Source organism: Heterodontus francisci, chromosome 12 (genome assembly GCF_036365525.1).
Source record: "Heterodontus francisci isolate sHetFra1 chromosome 12, sHetFra1.hap1, whole genome shotgun sequence".
Lineage (NCBI taxonomy): Eukaryota > Metazoa > Chordata > Chondrichthyes > Heterodontiformes > Heterodontidae > Heterodontus > Heterodontus francisci.
The window spans coordinates 105,023,037-105,048,748 of NC_090382.1; the positions used below are offsets into that span (position 1 = coordinate 105,023,037).

Consider the following 25,712-nt stretch of genomic DNA (forward strand, 5'->3'; position numbering starts at 1 on the left):
ATTGTAATTTAGGAAATGTGGCAGCCAATTTACGCACAGCAAGCTCCCACACACAGCAATGTGATAATGGCCAGATAATCTATTTTTGTGATGCTGACTGAGGGATAAATATTGGCCAGGACACCAGGGATAACTCCTCTGCACTTCTTTGAAATAATGTTATGGCCTCTTTTAGGTTCACCTAAGAAGGCAGGTGGGGCTTTGGTCCCCATCCAAAAGACAGCACCTCCTACAGTGCAGCACTCTCTTAATATTGCCTTGATTTTTGTGCTCAAGTCCTAAACAGATTATAGCTCTCTGACGCTCGAGTACTGATCCTTGCAGTATCCCGCTAGTTTCAGCCTGTCAACTTGAAAATGACCTGTTTATAAAATAAAATAAAAACAAGAAATGCTGGAAATACTCAGCAAGTCCAGCAGCATCTGTGGAGAGAGAAGCAGAGTTAACGTTTCAGGTCAGTGACCCTTCATCAGAACTGTAGCTGTGGGAGTCGAGGGCTCATAATGAATAGGTAGCTGTGGGAGTCGGTGGGACAGTTTTGATGAAGGGTCACTGACCTGAATCTGCTTCTCTCTCCACAGATGCTGCTAGACCTGCTGAGTATTTCCAGCATTTCTTGTTTTTATTTCAGATTTCCATCATCTGCAGTATTTTGCTTTTATTTTAATGACCTGTTTATTCCTATTCTCTGCTTTCGGTCCCTTGACAAATCCTCAATTCATGTTAATATATTACCCCAAATCCAATGAGTCCTGATCATATGAACATACGAAATCGGAGCAGGAGTAGGCCACTTGGCCCCTGGAGCCTGCTCCGCCATTCAACAAGTTCATGGTTGACCTGATTACTCCCCATTACTACCTACCTCCGATAACCTTTCACCCCCTTGCTTATCAAGAATCTATCTCCCTCTGCCTTAAACATATTCAAAGACTCTGCTTCCACTGCCTTTTGAGGAAGAGAGTTCCAAAGACTCACGACCCTCTGAGAAAACATTTCTCCTCATCTGTCTCTTAATTGGGCGACCCTTATTTTTAAACAGTGACCCCTAGTTCTAGATTCTCCCACAGGGGGAAACATCCTTTCCACATCCACCCTGTCAAGACCCCTCAGATCTTATATGTTTCAATCAAGTCACCTCTTACTCTTCTAAATTCCAGCAGATACAAGCCTAGCCTGTCCAATCTTTCCTCATAAGACAGGCTGCCCATTCCAGGTATTAGTCTAGTAAACCTTCTCTATACTGCTTCCAACGTATTTACATCCTTCCTTAAATAAAGAGACCATTACTGTACACAGTACTCCAGATGTGGTCTCACCAATGCTCTGTATAACTGAAGCATAACCTCCCTATTTTTGTATTCAATTCCCCTCGCGATAAACGATAACACTCTATTAGCTTTCCTAATTATGTGCTGTACCTGCATACTAACCTTTTGTGATTCATGCACTAGGACACCCAGATCCCTCTGCATCTCAGAGCTCCACAATCTCTCACCATCTAGATAATATACTTCTTTTGTTATTCTTCCTACCAAAATGGACAACTTCACATTTTCCCACATTATATTCCATCTGCCAGATTTTTGCCCACACACTTAACCTATCTATATCCCTTTGTAGCCTCCTTATGTCCTCTTCACAACTTACTTTCCTACCTATCTTTGCGTCATCAGCAAATTTAGCAACCATACCTTCAGTCCCTTCATCCAAGTCATTTATAGAAATTGTAAAAAGTTAAGGTTCCGGCACAAATCCCTGTGACACACCACCGTTACATCTTGCCAACCAGAAAATGACCCATTTATGCCTACTCTTTGTTTCCTGTTAACGTCTTCTATCCATGCCAATATGTTACCCCCTACACCATGAGCCTTTTTTTTTACAATAACCTTTGACGTGGCACCTTATCAAATGCCTTCTGGAAATCTAAGTACAATGCATCCACCGGTTCCCCTTCATCCACAGCACATGTAACTTCCTCAAAGAACTCCAATAAATTGGTTAAACATGATTTCCCTTTAACAAAACCATGTTGACTCTGCCTGATTACCTTCAATTTTTTTAAGTGCCCTGCTATAACGTCTTTTATAATAGCTTCTAACATTTTCCCTAAGACAGACATTAAGCTAACTGACCTGTAGTTTCCTGCTTTCTGTCTCCCTCCCTTTGAATAAAGGAGTTACATTCACTAGTTTCCCATCTAGCGGAACTTTCCCTGAATCTAGGGAATTTTGGAAAATTAAAACTAAGGCATCAACTATCTCACTAGCCACTTCTTTTAACACCCTAGGGTGAGGTCCATCAGGACCCATGGACTTGTCAGCCCACAGATCCAACAATTTATTCAATATCACTTCCCTGGTGATGGTAATTTTCTTGAGTTCCTCCCTCCCTTCCATTTTCTGACTTACAGCTAATTCTGGGATGTTACTTGTATCCTCTCGTGAAGACCGATGCAAAGTATCTTGCAGTACCCCACTAGTTACAGCTTGCCAATCTGAAAATGTCCTGTTTATTCCTATTCTTTGTTTTCTGTCCATTGACCAATCCTCAATTCATGTTAATATATTACCCCCAAATCCAATGAGTCCTCATTTTGTGTGATAACTTCTCATGTGGAGCCTTATCAAATCCCTTTTGAAAATCCAAATATACAACATCCACCTGTTCCCCCTTATCTACCCTGCTAGTTATAACTTCAGAAAACCTCAACAGATTTGTCAAATGCAATTTCCCTTTCATAAATCTTAGTGCCCTTTCACCACATTCCTAATAATAGATTCTAGCATTTTGTCTACTACTGATGTCAGGCTAACTGTCCTATAGTTTCCTGTTTTCTCTCTCACTCCTTTCTTGAATAGCCGGGTCACATTTACTACTTTCCAGTCCACCAGGATCATTCAAGAATCCAGGGAATTTTGGAAGATCACAGACAGTGCATCCGCTATCTCTGTAGCTACCTCCTTTAAAACCCTAGCATGCAGGCCATATGTCCAGGGGATTTGTCAACTTTAAATCCCATTAATTTCTCCAGTACTTGTTTTTTAAACAAATAATAATATCCCTAAGTTCCTCATTTCCACTAGACCCTGTTTCTCCACTATTTCCAGAATTTTTTTTGTGTCTTTGACTGTGAAGACATCAACAAAGTATTTGTTTAATACATTTGCCATTTCCTTATTCCCCTTTCTAATTCTCCTGTCTCTGCCTGTAAGGGACCCACATTTACTTTTGCTCAACCCTTCCTTTTTATATCCCTATAGAAGCAAATCTGGCACCCTCAGGATTTAAATTCCTGATGGCCAGAATCATTCTCTCATGGCTCTTTGATAGTTCGACTGAAGATCCTAATGGATCCACATTCAGCCAGCGGTACTTGTACGTTAGTAAAGCAATCAAATTGTTTTCAAAGTGTTTAGGTGAGCAAAGGTTTTAAGAAACCTTGTACACATCCTTTAACAAATCTGTTATTCAGTTCAATCAAATTGGCTGAACCTCTCTGAGCTTTAGGAATATACGAATTGCTGAATGATAAAATACCAAGATCCATTTAGTTCACCTTCTACCATTCTGGTAGTCAAGAATGGCGTTGTTGCCTAATCACAGAAATCAATCTCTATTAATTTATCTACTACAGATACAGGCAGGAGGTGAGGAAAACCCCCAGTGGTGGAGGGCTTTGGGGACCAGAGGTCCAAAGTCAACTGTTCCCCCAAACACACTACGCTCACCATGAGTCATGTCTCAAAATTACGACTATACTGTATCCCAAAATGTTACTATCTGACTTGTGTTTGAATAAATCAATACAATCTGCTTCCACTGTCTCCTGAGGGAGCCTGTTCCATAGATTGGCCACTTCCCGTTAAATATTGTTCCCTCAGATTAGCTTTGAATTTACCCCCTTCAAGTGCAGGCCATGTCCTCTGGTTCTACTGCTCTGGAGAAAGTGAAACAACCTGCCACCGTTGACACTATCCTATAGTCCTATAAACAGCAATCGTACCACACCTTAAACTTCTCTTTCAGTGAAACCATGCTCAATTTAAATAGTAATAAAAGCAAGAAATGCTGGAAATGCTCGGCAGTTCTGGCAGCATCTGTGGAGAGAGAAGCAGAGTTAATGTTTCAGGTCAGTCTGCTTCTCTCTCCACAGATGCTGCCAGACCTGCTGAGTATTTCCAGCATTTCTTGTTTTTATTTCAGATTTCCAGCATCTGCAGTATTTTGCTTTTATATCAATTTAAGTAGTACCTCCTCACAATCCAGTCACCCCTTCAACCTCTTCTGCATTCTCTTGCCATCCAATCCAAAGGAGGGCACTCAAAACGAGATAGGATCTCCTAACACCAGCCCATCTGATAGTCAGACATCAGATCAGCTTTGTTGGGGGATGTGGCCCTCAATATTAACAGAAGGGTGGGAAGGGTATGGGGGAAATCCCGATACTGGGTGACAAACCCAGCAAGACTGGGAACGTGGAGCCCCTGTAAGTTTAGTTTAGAGATACAGCACTGAAACAGGCCCTTCGGCCCACCGAGTTTGTGCCGACCATCAACCACCCATTTATACTAATGCTACACTAATCCTACCACATCCCCACCTGTCCCTATATTTCCCTACCACCTACCTACACTAGGGGCAATTGCTAATGGCCAATTTACCTATCAACCTGCAAGTCTTTGGCATGTGGGAGGAAACCGGAGCACCCGGAGGAAACCCACGCAGACACAGGGAGAACTTGCAAACTCCACACAGGCAGTACCTGGAATTGAACCCGGGTCACTGGAGCTGTGAGGCTGCGGTGCTAACCACTGCGCCACTGTGCCGCCGTACTTGTTTATAAACTGTTAAATCTCCAACTCATTCCAGTCCTAAAATAGTAAGGGCAGGGCTTTGTTTAAATAACACTTGGCTGGTTCTCTGGCTGGGTTTCTCCTGCTTTCACCAGCCCAACGAGTTCTAAAAGAAGCAGATCTTTCATTCTTACCTTGGCCTGTTGGTACCTCCCACCTCGAATCTGTTGCCAGACAGCCAACAGCACAGAACCCGTGTCATTTGGTTAATTCTACGTTGTGGTGTCAATGTTATCAAGCCACTACATTTGAAGGCTAACTAAGCCCCAGCCTGCCTTTGGCGGGAGCCTCATTACAGTCTGATTTGGGGCAATAAAGGTTTAAACGGCCGTGAATATGGTGGTTTGGAGCCAGGAGGCTGAATTTTTGAATTTTAACCCCTTCCCAGGGACCATTCCTGCTAGGCAGCGAAGTATCTAACTCAGGGCCATCATGTTTCAACATCAGGTAGACTGCAGGCAGAATATTGTGCCTAGTTATGGGGACCCAACTTCAGGTTGGATGCCAAAGGAGAGAATGCAGAGGAAGGTTACAATGCTGATGCTAGGAATGAGAGACTTTGGTTGTGAGGAAAGGATTGAGAAACTGCAATAAAAAATGGAAAATGCTGGAAACACTCCGCAGATCAAGCAGCATCTGTGGAGAAAGAAATAAAGTTATTATTTCAGGACTGGAATGAGTTGGAGATTTAACAGTTTATAAATAAGTACAGAGAAAGCAAAGTGCTTCCCTGTGTCCTGCCAATATTTATCCCTCAATTGACAGCATTAAAAAAAAAAGATAATCTGGTCATAAATCACATTGCTGTTTGTGGGAGCTTGCTGTGCATAAATTGGTTACTGCAAATCCCTACATACAGTAGTGACTACACTTCAAAAGTACTTCATTAGCTGTGAACAGCTTTCGATCATTTAGGGCTGCATTTTATGAAGCCTCCAATGTCAGGAGTCATGGCCGGGAGGGGGGGAGGCCCAGAAAATTCTTCCGGGTGAGGCCCGCCGGGGCTCCTGACGCCAAGAAGGCCCCGTTGCATTTTACCGCCGGCGGCGAGGCCTCGGTGCGGCCCCCCGCCACCGAGCGGTGGGGCCTTCATTTTAATATTATAATTAAGGTAAAATCATTCAAATTAACCTACCTTGTTCCAGCGGTCGTCCCACGCCGACATTAAAGCCCCCGGCCGCAACTCCCACTCCTTCAGAACTCCATTCGGAGTTCCGAGGCGTGACACTGGTGGGAAGGGGGGAGGAGTGAAATTATCAGGGTGAGTGGGGGGGGTGGGGGGCGTAAAACAGTTTTTATTGGCTGTGGGGATGATGGGAAGAGGTTGAAGGGCAAATGTCACGAGGTTGGGGGGGAAGATCGGGTTGGAAATAAAATTACATTTGGTGATTGAGGCCCAAAATCAACCACTGGTTGGGGGACAGGGGGTGGAAAAGGGCCTCCAGCTTTCATTAAATGTTTTCAGCACATTTAACCTTCATATTACTTTAAAATTTCTTCTAAGGGCTTGAAGCCCTTTAAACATGGCGCCCGTGTGCTGGCGCAGGATGCCATTGCTGGGGACGGTGCAGGCGCCCCTCTATGTCATCGAGGGCGGCCGCTCCGCGCCCTCCATTTAGATGAGTTCCCGCGCGATATATCACGGGGCTCGGCGATGGCGCCTGAAAACTGCCGACAGCAGAACGCGCTGCCATAATTCGCGGCGTGCACATAAATTTCAGCCCTTAGAGTCAGGGAACAGAATCAGAAGTAGAGAAACAGCAGCTGTTTTTACTAAAATGGAGTTGAGAAGTGTGATAGAGGAGTCCAAAATTATATATAGAAACTATTTCCACTGGTTGGTGAGTCAATAACTAGAGGGCATAAATTTATGAGCATCACCAAACGAACTTAGGGAGAGGTTAGCGGAAATGTTTTACACAAGAGGGCTCTTCCTACATTACAGCAGTGACTACACTTCAAAAGTACTTCATTGACTGTAAAGTGCTTTGGGAAATCCAGAGGTCGTGAAAGGCACTGTATAAATACAAGTTCTTTTCTCTTTACATAGAAGTCTTAGCAAAAACAGTTGTGGAGGCAGAATCAATAACCGCTTTTAAAAGGGAAATAAATAAAGTTAAAGGACAGGCAGGGGAAGGGGATTCTCCTTCAGAGAGATGACAGAGGCTGAATTATACCCTGTTATGCTGTCATGAGGGGTCTGAACAGATAGGGAGAAACTGTTCCATTGGTGGAAGGGTCCAGAAACGATTTAAGGTGATTTGGCAAAAGAAGCAATGGCGAAATGAGGACAACATTTTTTTACCCAGCGAGTGGTTAGGATCTGGAATGCGCCACCTGAGAGTGTGGTGGAGGTAGATTCAATCGAGGCATTCAAAAAGAGAATGGGATAATTATCTGAAGAAAAAAAAATTACAGGGAAAAGGCAGGGGAACGGGACTAGGTGAATAGTTCTGACAGAGAATCAGTACAGACACCATGGCTAAATGGCCTCCTTCTTTGCTGTAACCATTCAATGATTCTATGTTTCCAAGACTCTAAAACTCTCTGATACTCTGAATAATGATCAGTCATGGGGTCCCGTATTTCTTTGGTCATGGTTGGCTGAATGGCTCACCACCTCCTCCCCCCACCCCCCCCCCCCCCCCCCCACCCCCACACACCAGCCGTGTGAGTTGGGTCAAGGGGGTTGGCAACCCTCCAGGATTGCCCTGGAGTCTCCAGGAAGGAAAGACTGATCTGCAGGACATTGCTGGGAGCAACATCATAGAGGGTGTTAAAAAATTGTGTATGAAAAACATTTTCTTTGAGCACGTTTGCTTACTAACTTTAAAAGTATTGGAGATGGGTGGGGGGGGGGTGGAAATAAGTCTGTTTCACCTGTCATCCAATTAGATAATCAAGAGTCTATTTGCTTTCCTGGTGCCTGGGGGCGGAGTGGTTGGAGGCAAGAGGTCACAGGAACAGGAGGCGGCCATTTAGCCCCTTGAGCTTGTTCCATTATTCAATTAGATCATGACTGATCTATATCCTAACTCCAGCTACCCGCCTTGGCTCAGTATCCCTTAGTACCCTTTCCCAACAAAAATCTATCGATCTCGATTTTGAAATTTCCAATTGAACTCAACAGCTTTTTGGGGGAGAGAGTTCCAGATTTCCACTATCCTTTGCATGAAGAAGCACTTCCTGACATTGCCCCTATCAACTCTTTTCATCAGCTTAAACATCACAATTAAATCACTGCATTAAACTTCTAAATTCTTGCAACTTGTCATGTACTAACACATCCAGGAATACGTCTAACTAGAGATGTCAACCCTATTTGGAAGCATAGAGTCCAAGAGACTTAGCAGTTGGCAGGAAAATAGACAGAGGCGCAAGGGGAGAGCCAACTGTGTAACAGCCCCGACAAACAAATTTCTCTGCAGCACCTGTGGAAGAGCCTGTCACTCTAGAATTGGCCTTTATAACTATTCCAGGCGCTGCTCCACTCACCACTGACCACCTCCAGGCGCTTCCCCATTGTCTCTCGAGATAAGGAGGCCGAAGAAGAAATGCTGGGGAAGGTATAACAGCTGAGATGGGTTGTGAGCCAGAACTTTACAACAGCTGAACGTGTTTATCAGTCACGTCAGTTAAAATCCCATCCCGAGTGTAAACAAGACCACTTCTGTAGCTGCAGTACGCTCAATGTACCATAGTGTGGGAACCTTGTTGTGTCTTGGATCCAGCCTATATCTGCTTTTCCCACCTCGAACCCTGACTGCTGCAGGAAGCAGAGCTGTCTAATTCTTTCCCATTCTGTTTGTCTTCTCTCCAACTTAGAAAGTTATAACGGAGAAAAAAAAAGGACTTCCATTTATATAGCGCCTTTCATGACTTTAGGATGTCCCAAAGCACTTCAGAGCCAACGAAGTACTTTTGAAGTGTAGTCACTCTTGTAATATGGCGAAACGCGGCAGCCAATTTGCGCGCAGCAAGACTCCACAAACTACAATGTGATGATGAGTAGATAGTCTGTGAGAACTTGCCTGATCTTCTTTGCTATCTTGGCCATGGTATCTTTTACCTCCACCTGAGAGGGCAGACAAGGCCTTGATTTAATGTCTCATCTGAAAGACAGGAGGTCAGATGCAAACAAAAATGAATGGGGGCAGAAGATGAAAGTGAGTTAAACGAGGTGCCTTTTCTCTATTCCATGATTCAGAGGACAGAGGCCTCTGGGGTGGACCTGGCCTGGGAAACCTGCAGTTGAAGACAACACAAAATCAGCATCACACTGGTCGGAGGAGCTTGTGGGGCGGATAGTGAATATAAGGGAGTGCAATGGATCGACGAGAGATCAATACTGCAAGACGTTGACGTTAATGGGAGCCAGAGCTAACGACACAGGCTATTACCGCTGCTTTTATCACTTCATTGAACCAATTGTTGATGGGGCAACAGCGGCAAGTGTATACATCTTTGTCAAAGGTAAGGTGATCATTATTACAATGAGTTTTTTTTAAATTCATTCATAGGATGCGGGCGTCGCTGGCCAGGCCAGCACTTATTGCCCAACCCTAAATGCCCTTGAGAAGGTGGTGGTGAGCCATATTCTTGAACCACTGCATTCCATGTAGGGTAGGTACACCCACAGTGCTGTTAGGAATGGAGTTCCAGGATTTTGACCCAGCAATAGTGAAAGAACGGCGATATAATTCCAAGTTAGAATGGTGCATAGCTTGGAGGGGAACTTGCAGGTGATGATGTTCCCATGCATCTGCTGCTCTTGTTCTTCTAGGTGGTCGGGGTTGTGGATTTGAAAGGTGCTGTTGAATAAGCCTTGGTAGGTTGCTATAGTGCATCTTGTAGATGGCACACACTGCAGCCACTGTGCACCGATGATGGAGCGAGTGAATGTTTAAGGTTGTGGATGGGTTGCCAATCAAGTGACTGTCCTGGATGGTGTTGAGCTTCTTGAGTGCTGTTGGAGCTGCACCCATCCAGGTAAGTGGAGAGTAGTCCTGCACACGTCTGACTTGTGCTTTTCAGATGGTGGACAAGTTATGGGGAGTTAGGAGGTGAGTTACTCACTGCAGAATTCCCAGACTCTGACCTGCTCTTGCAGCCATAGTATTTATGTGGCTTGTCCAGTTATGTTTCTGCTCAATGGTGACACCCAAGATGTTGATGGTGGGGGATTCGGCAATGGTAGTACTACTAAATGTGGATGAAGTGATAATTGATTGTTAGTGAGTGGTCATACCCAATTATTACTGTATGATGACCTATCATAATTACCGTGAAGTGGCAATTATCACTGTGCAGTCATACACCTACAGGTATCAAGAAACAAAGGGGTAAAAATTGGACCTCATTGTGCCCATATTAAAAATGGGGTAACTGGGGCCAATATTGGGGACCAACATCCTGTGCCCAAACGATGCCTGAAAGATATCTAACCCAATTTTGGTTCTGCCCATTTTTCAAGCGTGTCTGGCAACTAGATAAAAGAGATGTTGGCTGCCTTACATATGTAAATGAGATTGTTTTAAGCCCAATGGCAGAAATCAGAGTGTCTATTGACATCACTCTGTCAGCCAATGTGTTGGAAGCAGGGAGGGGACTTAGAGCAAACAGAGTTTATTTACAATGAGTTTCTATGAACTGCAGCAAACAGAAGTCATGACTGAAATTACAGCAACAATATCCCAATATAAGTAGGCTGATTTCTCCAGCAAAGTGCAGTGACAGGAGGATAGTTACACAATATAAGATATGTTGGGAAGTCAATAACAGCAGTGCGGTCTCCAGGTGTGATTGGGTAATTTTCTCCTTCAAGCCGAGGCTTGTGGCATTACTATCTGCAACCAGCAGAAAATGTTTTGGGATGATAAGAATCTGAGGTGTTCCACTCAGAATTTTTTATTGGGCACTGCAGCTGCCGATTAAAAAAGGAAGTTTTTTCTTTTAAAAACTGTTAATCATTTCTGTGGAGCAAGGAGGATCAGGAGTGCTTCCCCCTTTCCCCCAGGTCCACCTGTTGCCTGCTCCACTCCCTACCTGGGACTAGCCTTAAGGCTGCTTGCTGGGATGTGCAAGCTGCCTGTAGAGACAAGACTGATATCAACTTACCAAGCTTATAACTATATAATAAAGCCCAAGGTCCAACTCCATAGAATTATGTAGAATATACAGCACAGAAACAAAACAGGTCCATGCCACTGTTTATACTAGACTTGGGTCTCCTCCCATTTTGGCCTTTCTGCATATCTTTCTATTCCCTTTTCTCTCATGTACTCATCTAGTTTCTTTTTGAAATAATCTAAACTAGTTGCCTCATTCACTTCCTATGGTAGTGAGTTCCACATTCTAACCATTCTCTGAGTAAAGAGATTCTCCTTATTTCCCTATTGGATTTAATTGTGACTATCTTGTATTTACAGCCCCAAATTTTGGATTCTTCGACAAGTGGAAATATTCTCTCCACATATATAAATATCTTGCTTGCAAAGGTAGTCATCTAAAGTAGATAAGTAATGGAGAGATTGACACTGTTCCCTTTCACTCTTGCTGGTGGTGATATCCATCCTTATTGCTGCCATCATTGCTGCTTTATCTATCTTCCCTTGTACAAAAGATAGAAACCCTGTGTCATAAATCACCTGAAACAGTTTAACAGTTTTGATTGCCTATGGAGGTCAGCGACGAATTGGCCAGTTTTGACCTGGGTTTTTATCTGGGTTTGTGTCTCTCCCAGGAGATTGCATGTCTTCCTGGTGGGGTAGAGAGTGTCTGTTTTGTGATGCATAAAGCAGCACACTTGTGTGGGAGAAGCTGGATGGACCAGTCACTCTTTCACTGTCCGCCATTTCTATAAAAACGTCTTTACCCAGAGTGGCGAGATGTGGTAGGAGAAAAGCCGGAAGCCTTAGAACGTCACCCAACCATCTGAATAATGGATTTTGTTCATCTTAAACTGTGCACATTAACATGCTTTGTGAGAATCCCAGCTATGGGTCCTTCCTTCTTCCTGTATACCAGGCATGAGATGAAAATTTGAGGTTTCCAAATATCCAAACTTCATTATCCATAAGCATTAATATCCTGAACTTGGCTTCCATTAAGACTGTTTTTATGAGGACAGGATGGTAGCTGTTGTCTTGTTCAGAGATTGGCCCAGCATCAGTCTTGAAACAAACACCAGCTTGATCATTAGCTGGAGGCCTGTTGTGGGTCACAACCCCGGATTATTATCCTAGAGTTGTAGAAGCTTATACTTACAGTACAGAAGGAGACTCTTTGGCCCATCATGCCTGTGCTGACTCTTTGAGAGAACAGCCGTGCTGAGTCTCATATCCCTGCTTTTTGACCATAATGCCATAAATTCTTCAGACCTCAAGTACCCGTCCAACTCCCTTTTAAAATTATTCATGGAATCAGCTGCCATCACCTTTCCAGTTACAGCGTTGCAGATTCTGACCACTCTGAATGAAAAAAAATCTCCACTCCCCTCTAGATCTTTTTCCAATGATTTTGAACCTATGACGTCTGGTTATTGACCACTTACCAGAGGGAATAGTTTCTCTCTATCTACTCTTATCAAAATATCTCATTATCTTGAAAACCTCTATTAGGTCACCTCATAACATGTTCTGTTTCAAAGAGAACAGTCCTAACTTTTCCAACCTCTCCTTATAACTGAAGTCTCTCATCCCTGGTACCATCCTGGTAAATCTCCTTTGTACTCTTTCTAAGGAACATCTTTCCTGAAGTATGGTGCCCAGAATTGTTCACAATACTCCAGCTGTTGCCTAACCAGTGATTTACAAAGTTTTAGCATAATTGCTTTGCTTTTATATTCGATTCCTCTATAAACCCAAGTAACCCATATGTTTTTTAACTACCTTTTATCAACTTGTCCTGCCACCTTTAAGGATTTGTGTATATGGACACCGAGGTCTCTCTGCTCATCCACATTTTTCAAAATCGTGCCATTTAATGTAAACTGTCTTTCCATATTAGTCATCCCAAAGTGCATCACTTCACACTTCCCTGCATTGAACTCCATCTGTCACACGTGCCCATGTGATCCTGAAACCTATAACCATCCTCATCACTACTACTTTGCCAAGTTTCACATTATCTGCAAGCAATATTGCTCTGCTCCCTACACCCGAGTCTAGGTCATTTATAAAAACTGACCCTTGGGGACACCATTGCAAGCCACCTCCCAGTCTGGAAAACACTATTCATCACCACCCTCTGGTTCCTGTCACTGAGCCAATTCTGTATCCTTACCACCACTTCTACCTTAATTCCTTGGGCTTTCATCTTCTTAATAAACTTCCGGTGTGGCACTTTTGACGAATGTCTTCTAAAAGCTGATGTATACATCAACCACATCACCTTGATCAACCTTCTCTGCTACCAAAAGATTTTCACAAAATAAAACCAATCATTAATCTCTCTGTTCAAAGTGATCCATATGCTGACTCTTGACCAAGGGAACTGATTGTCATGACTTTCCCCCCAGAAAGAGCAGGATGCAGAGAGACTGGCAATTCATGTTATGGGGAATGCCAGGTAAAGAGTCGAGGGCATCAGTGAGATTGAAAAAGAGTAGGAGAGAAGGTGAGGTAAGTCAGGAAGTGGTTACGGAAATCGAGAAAGAGAGAGGAAGAGAACGAGAGACGTCCTAAAGCACTTTGCAGCCTATGAGGTATTTTTGAAGTGTACTCACTGGTGTAATGTAAGAAAGACAGACACGTATTTTGCAGCATCGTATTGCATCTCAGAAATATCTCAGTGCTTCTCAAACAACAAATGATTCTGAATTGCATTTACCGTTGATTTATATACAAAGACAGAAGCTAATTTGCACTATTAAGCTCCCACAAACAGCAAAGTGACAATAACCAGATAATTTGTATTAGTGATGGTGGTTGAGAGATAAATATTGGCCAGGACACAGCACTCCCCCGCTCTTCTTCAGAATAGTACCGTGGGATCTTTTATGTCCATCTGAGAGAGCAGACCGGGCCTTGGTTTTTAAGGTCTCATTTAATAAATGGCACATGTAACAGTGCAGCACTCCATCAGTATTGCCCCTCTGATAGTGATGCACTCATTTGATGCTGCATTGGGAGAGTCGGCCTGAATTATATGCTCTGGTCTCTGGAATGGATCTTGAACATACACAGCCTTCCGAGTCAAGTTGAAAACCCTGGAATCTTTTAAAGGAACAATTAGATATTGAAGTGGCAGTTGGGGCGGGGGGGGTGGTGGCGGGGGGAATGATGGTGAAGGGAATGCTGGTGTCACTCTAGGCGAATGGGTTAAGATGGGCCGAATGGCCTTCCTAGTCATTAATTATCTTGTGATCTTAAAAGGCACAATTGCTCAAGTAGAAATTTGCCTCAGGGTTTGGTGAAGACTCTCTCTCCGCTGTCTGTGAGCCCTCTATCTGCGACACTGTTGGGAAAAGGGCTTTCGCCCTGTGTAATATCCTGTATTTATTCTGCGGGAGTGAATATTATTCTCCATCCCCAGACCAGTAATAATTCATGGGACCGAGTCATAGGCTCGAAGGGATGCTCAGTTTTAGTTTGGACATCTGCCATCAGCTTGTTTAACTTTCCAGACACCAGCAGAAAAATGCAGTTTCTTTAATAACTGGTCCTAATTTTAAGGCCAATTTTTTAAAATGCATTTATATCAAAAAATAATCTCCCTCTGAATAAACAGGAAACAGGTGTCCCTCTGTAAGTGTGAAAAAGGTACACGCCCTGAGAGCGCACAGACTTTATCCTTCGCTATCATGTGCCAGCTCACGCCTGGTGACGTTTAACTTGCACTCGCTACCTCCCAACAGTAAGGATCATCCACCGAATGAGTGTTGGCCATCCCAATCCGAGATCGGTCAATCGTCCCCTTATTTGGAGAGGGTGTTTACATAGGAACATGATAAGGCCATTCAGACCCTTGCCCCTTTTCCACCATTCAGTCAGATCTGTACTTCAACCTCAACTCCATATATCCACCTTTGCTCCATATCCCTTGAGATCATCTATCAATATCATTCTTTACCCCAGCATCCACAGTCTTTTAGGGGATAGAGTTCCTGTTTTCCACTACCTTTTGTGAGATGACATGCTTCCTTATCTCACCTCTGAAAGGCCGAGCTCTAATTTTAAGGTTATGCTCCCATGTTGTGGACTTTCCCAGCACAGGAAATAGTTTCTCTTTACCCCATCAAATCCTTGAATCAATTTAAACACCTCAGTCAGATCACCCCCTCCATGTTCTCAACTCAAGGGAATACAAGCCAATTTTTTGTAACTTGTCCTCGTAATTTAACTCTCGGAGCCCTGGTATCATTCAAGTGAATCTGCACCGCACCGCGTCCAAGATCAATATATCTTTCCTGAGGTCTGGTGCCCAGAACTGAATGCAGTTACTCCAGATGGGGTTTGATCAGAGCGGTGTACACCTGAAGCACCGCTTCTATCCTTTGTATTCCAGCCTTCTAGAGATAAAGGCCAACATTCCATGAGCCTTTTTGATTACTTTTTGTACCTGTGCACTAGCTTTTCGTGAATTCTGTACATATCTCTGCTTCTTCATAGCTCCCAGTCTCTCACCATTTTGAAAATATTCCCAATCCATCTTTCTTGTGTCCACAGTGGATGACCTGATACTTTCTCACATTGAACTCCATCTGCTACAGTTTTGCCAACTCACTTAATCCATCAGTGTCTCTTTGCAACTTTCTGCTCCCATCTCCACTATTTACAATGTTTCCTAATGTATCATAATGTGCAAATGTGAATATACAACTCTCTATTCCATCATCCATGTCATTGTATGTATAAATATATATACACACATGGTGAAAAGCCCGAGTACAGATCCCTGGGAAAAACCACTCATCACACCCCATTAATCAATTTAAACATTCCCTATATCCCGAATCTCTTTCTCTGACCTCCCAGTGCTGCAGATGTTGAAATACAACAGAAAATTCCAGAAACAGTCAGCAGGACAGGCAGCAGCTGTGGAGAGAGGAAAGTAGGGTTAGCATTTCAGCTCAATGACTGTTCCTCAGAACACAGGTGTTAAAAAAAAATATGTGTTTATATTTATATAAAGTTTGCATTTTGCTTTGTGACAAAGTGTGTCTTGAAGTTCTCAGTGTGCTTATAGCTTTAAAAATTGTTAATCAAAAAATATTGACCAGAGATAAGTGACTTGTATTCATCATTTTATAACCTCTCCCAGAAATGCCTCAAAGGGCTTCATAAACTTTTTTCCCCAAAAACTGTACTTTATTCATAAAAATCTGTTTAAAAAAAAATACACTACAAAACAGTTCAAAACAGCACCAAGTTGACATTCCAGAAAGTGCAAAGGAAATCAGTTTTCTTCAATACAGAAATGAGTTGCCTCATAACCCTTCCGTTCCATTTTACATGCAATGTACATTTTACGGCAAACCCATATTTTGGTGCAGACAGCCCAATGGGTTTTCCATGGGTTCAGACCCTCGGTTCACTATGGCGGGAGGACCATAATACATTTTTAAATATAGTAGGTAGTTTTCTTTGAGGGAATCAAGGTCCCGAGTGTAAATAATCTAATTATTGGGTAATTTAAGGGGATAAATTAAGGGTAAGTCGTGTCAGGGCAGCTCGGCAACATGGAGTGCTCCTCCTGTGCAATGTGGGAATTCAGGGACACTTCCAGTGTCCAGGGCGAAAACATGTGCAGGAAAAGTTCCCAGTTGCAGGTACTTCACATCTGCATTTCAGATCTGGAGCAGCGGCTGGAGACGCTGTGGAGCATCTGCGAGGCTGAGAACATTGTGGACAGCACATAGAGTAAAGGTGTGCAAAGGAAACCTGACCGAGCCTGAATGCCGGACCCGGAAGTGCGACCCGACTCTACACGAACCCGACATGTTGTCAGGTCCCGTTGGGGTCGGGTCAGGTAGCAGGCCTTTACATTAGTACACGGGACCTGACGACATGTGTCGGGTCGGGTCGCACTTCTGGGTCCGGCATTCGGGCTCGGTCGGGTTTCCTTTGCAGACCTTTAAGATACAGGGAGGTGGTCACACCACAGGTAAAGACTGCTCAGGCAGAAAGGGAATGGGTGACTGCCTGGCAGAGTAGAAGAACTAGGTCCATCCCCTGGTCCATCTCCCTATCTAACAGATTTTCCACTTTGGATACTGTTGGGGGAGATAGTTTCTGAGGGGAATGCAGCAAGAGCCAAGTCTGTGGTACCACGGGTGGCTCAGCTGCACAGGAGGGGAGGAAAAGGAGTGGAAGAGCTATAATGATAGGGGATTCTATCGTAAGGGGTGCAGATAGGTGTTTCTGTGGCAGCAAACATGACTCCAGGATGGTATGTTGCCTCCCTGGTGCTAGGGTCAAGGATGTCACGGAACGGCTGCAGGACATTCTGAAGGGGGAGGGTGAACAGTCAGAGGTCATGATACACATTGGTACCAACGACATAGGTAGAAAGAGGGAAGAGGTCCTGCAACAAGAATTTAGGGAGCTAGGTAGCAGATTAAAAAGCAGGACTTCAAAGGTTGTAATCTCTGGATTACTCCCAGTGCCACGTGCTAGTGAGTGGAGGAATAGGAGGATAGAGCAGATGAATGCATGGTTGAGGAGATGGTGCAGGAGGGAGGGCTTTAGTTTCCTGGATCACTGGGTCTGTTTCTGGCAAAGGTGGGACCTGTACAAGTTGGACGGGTTGCACCTGAACCGGAACGGGACCAACATCCTTGCTGGGAGGTTTGCTAGTCCTGTTGAGGGGGGATTTAAACTAATTTGGCAGGGGGATGGGATACATAGTGGAGGTACAGTAGGGGGTGATGCACAGTCAAATATAGAAGAGAAACTGAGTCAGCCTGGAAGGCAGAGCAAATATAGACCCGTTAAGGCACAAGTGAAAAATGCAAGGCTGGATTGCATCTATTTTAATGCAAGGAGTCTTACTAGTAAGGCAGATGAATTGAGGGCGATGATTAGAACATGGGGTTATATTCATTGCTATCACTGAGACAGGGAAGGGGGTAAAAGAAGAGGTGGTATTGCACTGTTGATCAAGGAGACAATTACTGCAGTAAGGAGGGATGATATCTTAGAAGGTTCCTCAAATGAGGCCATATGGGTAGAACTTAAAAACAAAAAGGGGGCAATCACTTGGCTGGGAGTGTACTACAGGTCTCCAAACAGTCGGGGAGATAGAGGAGCAGATATTTAGGCAAATCTCAGAAAGGTTTAAAAATAATAGGGTAATAATAGAAGGGGATTTCAACTTCCCCAATATCAACTGGGATAGTCTTAGTGCAAAAGGCTTAAAGGGGGCGGAATTCTTAAAATGCATACAGGGTACTGAGCCAGTACGTAGAAAGTCCTACAAGAGAAGGGGCAGTACCGGACCTAATCCAAGGGAATGAAGTCAGACAAGTGGTAGAAGTGTCAGTGGGGGAGCATTTCGGGAATAGTGACCATAACTCTAAGATTTAAGGTAGTTATGGAAAAGGACAAAGATGGACCAGAAATAAAGGTACTGAATTGGGGGAAGGCCGATTTCAATATGATAAAACAGGATCTGGCCAAAGTGGACTGGGTGCAGCTACTTGTAGGAAAGTCTACATCAGACCAGTGGGAGTCATTCAAAGAGGAAATAGTGAGAGTTCAGAGCCAACATATACCCATTAAGGTGAAGGGTAGGACAAGTCCAGGGAACTCTGGATGTCAAGGGATATAGAGGATTGGATCAGGAAAAAAAATGAGGCTTGTGGCAGCTTCAGAGTGCTGAAAACAGCGGAGGCCCTAGAGGAGTATAAAAAGTGTAGGGGGGTACTTAAAAAAAGTAATTAGAAGAGCTAAGAAGGGACATGAAAAAACACTGGCGGGCAAGATATTTGGAAAATCCCAAGGCGTTTTATAAGTATATTAAGGGCAAGAGGATAATCAGGGAAAGAGAAGGGCCCATTAGGGACCAAAGTGGCAATCTGTGTGTGGAGCTGGAGGCCATAGGTGAGGTTTTAAATGATTACTTTTCATCGGTGTTCACTATGGAGAAGGATGATGTAGATGTAGAGCTCAGGGAGGGGGATTGTGATATACTTGAACATATTAGCATTGAAAGGGAGGAAGTATTAGCTATTTTAGCAGGCTTAAAAGTGGATAAATCCCCGGCCCAGATGAGATGTATCCCAGGCTGTTATGTGAGGCAAGGGAGGAGATTGCAGGGACTCTGACACAAATTTTCAAATCCTCTCTGGCCACAGGAGAGGTAGCAGAGGATTGGAGGACAGCGATTGTGGTACCATTATTCAAGAAGGGTAGCAGGGATAAACCAGGTAATTACAGGCCAGTGAGTCTAACACAGTGGTAGGGAAAAAGTTCTGAGGGACAGGATTAATCTGCACTTGGAGAGGCAGGGATTAATCAGGGATAGTCAGCATGGCTTTGTCAGGGGGAGATCGTGTCTAACTAACTTGATTGAATTTTTCAAGGCAGTAACTAGGTGTGTAGATGAGGGTAAAGCAGTTGATGTAGTCTACATGGACTTCAGTAAGGCTTTTGATAAGGTCCCCCATGGGAGATTGGTTAAGAAGGTAAGAGCCCATGGCATCCAGGGCAATTTGGCAAATTGGATCCAAAATTGACTTAGTGGCAGGAGGCAGAGGGTGATGGTCAAGGGTTGTTTTTGTGAATGGAAGCCTGTGACCAGGAATTGTTGCTGGGACCCTTGCTGTTTGTAGTGTACATTAATAATTTAAATGTGAATATAGGAGGTATGATCAGTAAGTTTGCAGATGACATGAAAATTGGTGGTGTCGTAAATAGTGAGGAGGAAAGCCTTAGATTACAGGATGATATAGATGGGCTGGTGAGATGGGTGGAGCAGTGGCTAATGAAATTTAATCCTGAAAAGTGTGAGGTGATGCATTTTGGGAGGACTAACAAGGCAAGGGAATATACAATGGATGGTAGGACCCTAGGAAGTACAGAGGGTCAAAGGGACCTTGGTATACTTGTCCATAAATCACTGAAGGCAGCAGCACAGGTAGGTAAGGTGGTTTGGAAGGCATATGGGATACTTGCCTTTATTAGCCAAGGCATAGAATATAAGAGCAGGGAGGTTATGATGGAGCTGTATAAAACGCTCGTTAGGCCACGGCTGGAGTACTGTGTACAGTTCTGGTCATCACAGTATAGGAAGGATGTGATTGCACTGGAGAGGGTGCAGAGGAGATTCACCAGGATGTTGCGTTGGCTGGAGCATTTCAGCTATGAAGAGAGACTGAAAAGGTGAGGGTTGTTTTCCTTAGAGCAGAGAAGTCTAAGGGGGGACATGATTGAGGTATATAAAATTATGAGGGGCATTGATAGGTCAGATAGGAAGACATTTTTTTCCTTCGCGGAGGTGTCAATAACCAGGGGGCATAGATTTAAGGTAAGGGGCAGGAGGTTTCGAAGGGATTTGAGGAAAAGTTTTCTCACTCAGAGGGTGGTTGGAATCTGGAACACACTGCCTGAAGAGGTGGTAGAGGCAGGAACCATCACAACATTTAAGTAGTATTTAGATGAGCACTTGAAACACCATAGCATACAAGGCTACGGGCCAAGTGCTGGAAAATGGGATTAGAATAGTTAGGTGCTTGATGGCCAGCACAGACACGTTGGGCCGAAGGGCCTGTTTCTGTGCTCTATACTCTATGACTCTATGACCTTACACAGTGGCCTTTCCCCATTGAGCCTTTGCGGCGGCTGCCTCAAGCTTTAGTGCTTCCCTCAGCACGTAGTCCTGGACCTTGGAATGTGGGGCTTCATAAACAATGAATGACTTTGAGCTGTAATTACTGTTGTTCTTATACAGAGACAAGCACACAACAAGCTGCAGAATAACCAGGTAGAACCCTATTTGGTGATATTGGGCTGGATTTTACTGGGCCCCCGAAGATGGCCCGATCCTTCCGGCAGGGGCAAGACTCCGTGGCGGCCCCCTCGCAGCTGGGCGACTGGACCTGAATTTAAATAGATAAATTGATAAAATGAATACATTTAAATAAACTTACCTTCCATCTTATGGGCTTGCCGCGATCTTCAGTGCAGCAGCCGGCACTCCTGCGCCTTCACTTCCCCGTCTGGGGAAAGTAGGCATGACAGTGGTGGGCAGCGGGGGTAGTAAAGACTTTAAGTGCGGGGGGAGGCGAGGTCAAATAATGGTAATGACCATTGGGGATGGTGGGAAGGGGTGAACTTTAACCTTTGTACATTCTGGGGGTGGAAGGTCAGAAGATGAAATGTAAGTATTCTGGCGAGGTGAGGGCAAATACTCAATGTCATTGGTATTGGGGTGGGAAAGTGGCAATAGAATTTTTATTACAACAGTGCGGGGGGTATCTCTTTAAAAATTTAAATTCATCGGCAGGGCTGGCTGCCCTTTAAAAATGGCACCAGTGCCTGCACACAGGAAGCTGATACCATTGCCAGTGTTGGGCAGCCCCCCAACTCCACGTGATGGGAGGTGGGGGGGGGCCTCGAACGACTATTTAAATGAGCCGCTGTGCGGGAGATCATGGCGGCTCTGCGGCATGTGCCCCGCATGTGCGGGCCGCCATTTTTTTGCCCACCGCCGGGAGCAGCAGCGGGCTCTTAAAATCCAGCACTTTATTTGGGGATAAATGTTGGCCAGGATATCAAGTAAACTGTCCTGTTCTTGTTTGAAATAATTGCTGTGGGATCTTCCATGTCCACCTGAGAGGGCAGGCAGGGCACTCCGTTTAATGTCTCATCCACTTTGGAGATAATGAGCCTTGAGGTGATGAAGGCCTGAATGAGGAACATGCAAGTAAGACTATCATATTATTCAGTGATTAGGGAATGTGGAAGCCCTTATCCATTCAAATCACCAGGCAGGAACAGAGCAGTGTTGTGGTGAAAATCACAGTGTAGCACTTACTAGCACAGTGTCAGCCATGGCACTCTCATCCCCGAGTCGGAAGTTTATGTTCAAGTCCCACTCCAGCGATATTAGCACAAACTCACTCGAGCATGAGACATAGAAACATAGAAGATAGGAGCAGGAGTAGGCCATTCGGCCCATTGGGGCTGCTCCACCATTCAAAAAAGATCATGGCTGATTGTTTAATTCAGTACCCTATTCCTGTTTTCTCCCCATATCCCTTGATCCCTTTGGCATTAAGTAATATATTTATCTCCTTGAATATCTTGGCTTCCACTGCCTTCTGCAGTAGAGAATTCCTCAGGTTCACCACCCTCTGAGTGAAGAAATTTCTCCTCATCTCAGTTCTAAATGGCATACCCCGTATCCTGAGACTGTGATTCCTGGTCCTGGACTCCCCAGCCATCAGGAACATCCTCCCTGTATCTAGCCTGTCTAGTCCTGTTAGAATTTTATTGGTTTCTATGAGATCCCCTCTCATTCTTCTCAACTCTAGTGAATATAGGCCTAGTCGACCCAATCTTGCCTCACACTCAATCCCGCCATCCCAGGAATCAGCCTAGTAAATCTTCTTTGCACTCCGTCCATGGCAAGAACATCCTTCCTCAGATACGGAGACCAGAATTGCACACAATACTCCAGATGTGGTCTCACCAAGGCCCTGTCTAACTGCAGTAAGACATCCTTGCTCCCGTACTCAAACACTAACCCACTTACCGAGATGACTGCAGGTTCGACCACGCTCAAGAAACTCAACACTATTCAGGACAAAGCTGCCCGCTTGATCGGCGCTTCACCCACCTTCAACATTCACTCCGCCCACCACTGCCGCACAGTAGCAGCAGTGTGTACCATCTACAAAATGCTGTGCAGAAACTTACCAAGGCTCCTTCAACAGCACCTCTTAAACCTGCAATCTCTACTACCTGGTACAGCAAAAGTTCACTAGATTGGTCCCTGGAATGAGAGAATTGTCCTATGATGAGAAGCTGAGTAAATTGGGCCTATACTCTCTGGAGCTTAGAAGAATGAGAGGTGATTTCATTGAAACATATAAGGTTCTGAAGGGGCTTGACAGGGTAGACACTGAGAGGTTGTTTCCTCTATCTGGATAATCTAGAACACAAGGGCACAGTCTCAGGATAAAGGAGCGATCATTTAGGACTGAGATAAGGAGAAATTTCTTCGCTCAGAGGGTTTTGAATCTTTGGAATTGTCTACTCCAGAGGGCTGTAGATGCTACATTATTGAATATATTTAAGGCTGAGTTAGACAGATTTTTGATCTCTCAGGCAATCAAAGGATATGGGGAGCGAGCAGGAAAGTGGAGTTGAGGGAGAAGATCAGGCATGATCGTATTGAATGGTGGAGCAGGCTCAAGGGGCTGTCTGGTCTACTCCTGCTCCTATTTCTTATTTACTTCGAAAGACAAGGATAGGGGGCAGATGGGAACGCCACCAACCGCAAGTTCCCCTCCACGTCTCACGCCATCCTAATTTGGGCATATGTCAGCCATTCCTTCATATTGCTGGGTCAAAATCCACCAACACTGTAGGAGCACCTTCAGCACTACCTGGCATCTAAAGAAACAAGAGTAAAACCCATCTCAAACTTCACCTTGTAGTATTACCAACTCTCTAACATCTCTAGGAACTGAAGATTAATCGCCAGGATACAGCTGCGAGTGAACTAGGAGAAAATTCATATGGGGCGTTAAAGAAAATTGTGTTTTTCTGACATTTATAGTTATAAAAATATTGAAGATGGGGGAAAAAGTTGTGTGTTTGACCGTGTAGGGTGGTTGGAAACAGGAGGTCATGTTATGAAACCTCCAGGAATACATCCAACCTGAGTTGGCAACACTAAATGGAACTGATGACTAGTTCATTGATGTTTAAGCCTAAATGGTTGACAATCAGTAAATAGCTAAACTTGGAGATCCCAAAAGGCCCTAATCTACAGCTGAATTTTAACCCCTTAATGATGAAACTTTTTTTTTTGGCTCGACATTTCAGAAACTCAGACTGTGACAGCCACAGTTGGTGATGCTCAGATTCATTCTACAATACTTTGGTGGGATAAATTTGTTCAGAACAGAAGGATTTGTCAGATCAGGAAAAGACCATTCAGCCCATCCAACCTATCCATTTTCAGTCATTGCAACTTCATCCATTTACCAGCCTTCTCAAGAAAACAACAGTAACACATTCAATAAATACACTGCCTGCTGTGCTCTGGGCGATACTGATCACAACGTCCAACCTGGTGTCTGTGCAGTGAACTGATCCCAGCCAGAGCAGCTTGGGTTAGGATTAACTTTCGGATATATCCCAGTGTACCGGACTAAGGAGAAAAAGCAGCTAGGGTCCATTCCCTGATTGTTATTCAGTGAGTCTTGCTGGAAATGTGTATTTACATGTATATATGAGTGTGTGCACACATTTGTGCGTATTTATATGTATTTCTCTGTGTATTGTGTGTGCGTTTGTATTGAAGTGTGCGTTTCTGTGCACGCGTCCCAAAGTGCGCACATCCCTTCCTGTGAGTGCGCACGTCTGTATGGGAATGAATGGGCTCAATTTTATAAGCTGATTTTGGTGGCGGGCGAGGAAAACGGCAGCTCGCCCATGTGAGCAGCCTGTTGCAGAGCTGCTGCATCTTCCATGCGGTGGCTCATTTGAATAGCCCGATCACGTGGAGGTGGCAGGCTGTCCGTACTCGGCAATGGCGTCAGCTGCCTGTGTGCAGGCGCTGATGCAATTTTTAAAGGGCTATCAGCCCTACCAGGAAATTTAAATATTTAAAGGTAAAGTGAATAAAACTAAACTGAGGAGATTTACTAGGATGTTGCCTGGTATGGAGGAAAGGTCTTACGAGGAAAGGCTGAGGGACTTGAGGTTGTTTTCGTTGGAGAGAAGGAGGAGGAGAGGTGACTTAATAGAGACATATAAGATAATCAGAGGGTTAGATAGGGTGGATAGTGAGAGTCTTTTTCCTCGGATGGTGATGGCAAACACGAGGGGACATAGCTTTAAGTTGAGGGGTGATAGATATAGGACAGATGTCAGAGGTAGTTTCTTTACTCAGAGAGTAGTAGGGGCGTGGAACGCCCTGCCTGCAACAGTAGTAGACTCGCCAACTTTAAGGGCATTTAAGTGGTCATTGGATAGACATATGGATGAAAATGGAATAGTGTAAGGTCAGATGGTTTCACAGGTCGGCGCAACATCGAGGGCCGAAGGGCCTGTACTGCGCTGTAATGTTCTATGTTCTATGTTCTATATCTCTTTTGTCCTTCTTCCGCACCCCCAGAACAATTAAGGTAGTTATTTGCCCTTCTCCCCCAAAACACTTCCCTTTACCAACTTCCCACCATAGTCTACACCCATGAGATTAATTTGACCCCGTTCTCCTCCGCCCCCCGCACTGAGAAACCTAACTCTCCCCCCTCCCCACCAATCTGGCACCTCGTTTCCCCAGATGGGGTTCCAAAGGCGCGGGAGTGCAGGCCACCATGCTGAAGATCGCAGAGGGACATCAGGCAGCGATGTGTGTGTCATTAATTCATTCATTTAATTTATTTAAATATACAAATTGGGATCCCGTGGGCAAGCAGCGGAGTTGGGGGGGGTGGTGGGGGGGAGCTGCCATGAGGCCTCGCCGCTGCCGGTAATATCGGGCCAGGCCCTCCCGGCGTCAGGGTGCGTGGTGGCCCTCTCCCGGAGGCATCTGCAGGCTCCCCCCCTCCCCGCCACGGAAACCGACGCCTGGGGGAAGAACAAAATCCAGCCCAATGTGAGTGTGTTTCTGTGTGTGTGTGTGCACGCGTCTTTCTGTATGCGAGTGAATGTGAGTTTCTGTGTGCGTGTGTGT

The 25,712-nt window shown here is 44.6% G+C and overlaps 1 protein-coding gene across 2 annotated transcripts in view; it reads left to right on the forward strand.

The window, feature by feature from the left end:
* flt4 (fms related receptor tyrosine kinase 4) overlaps positions 1 to 25,712 on the forward strand; it is a 262,662-nt gene that overhangs the window by 107,946 nt on the left and 129,004 nt on the right. For both annotated transcript variants that reach the window (XM_068044014.1, XM_068044013.1), the window contains one exon: positions 9,067 to 9,332. In XM_068044014.1, coding sequence (XP_067900115.1) covers positions 9,067 to 9,332 — 266 coding nt within the window. The remainder of the gene's footprint in view (positions 1 to 9,066; positions 9,333 to 25,712) is intronic.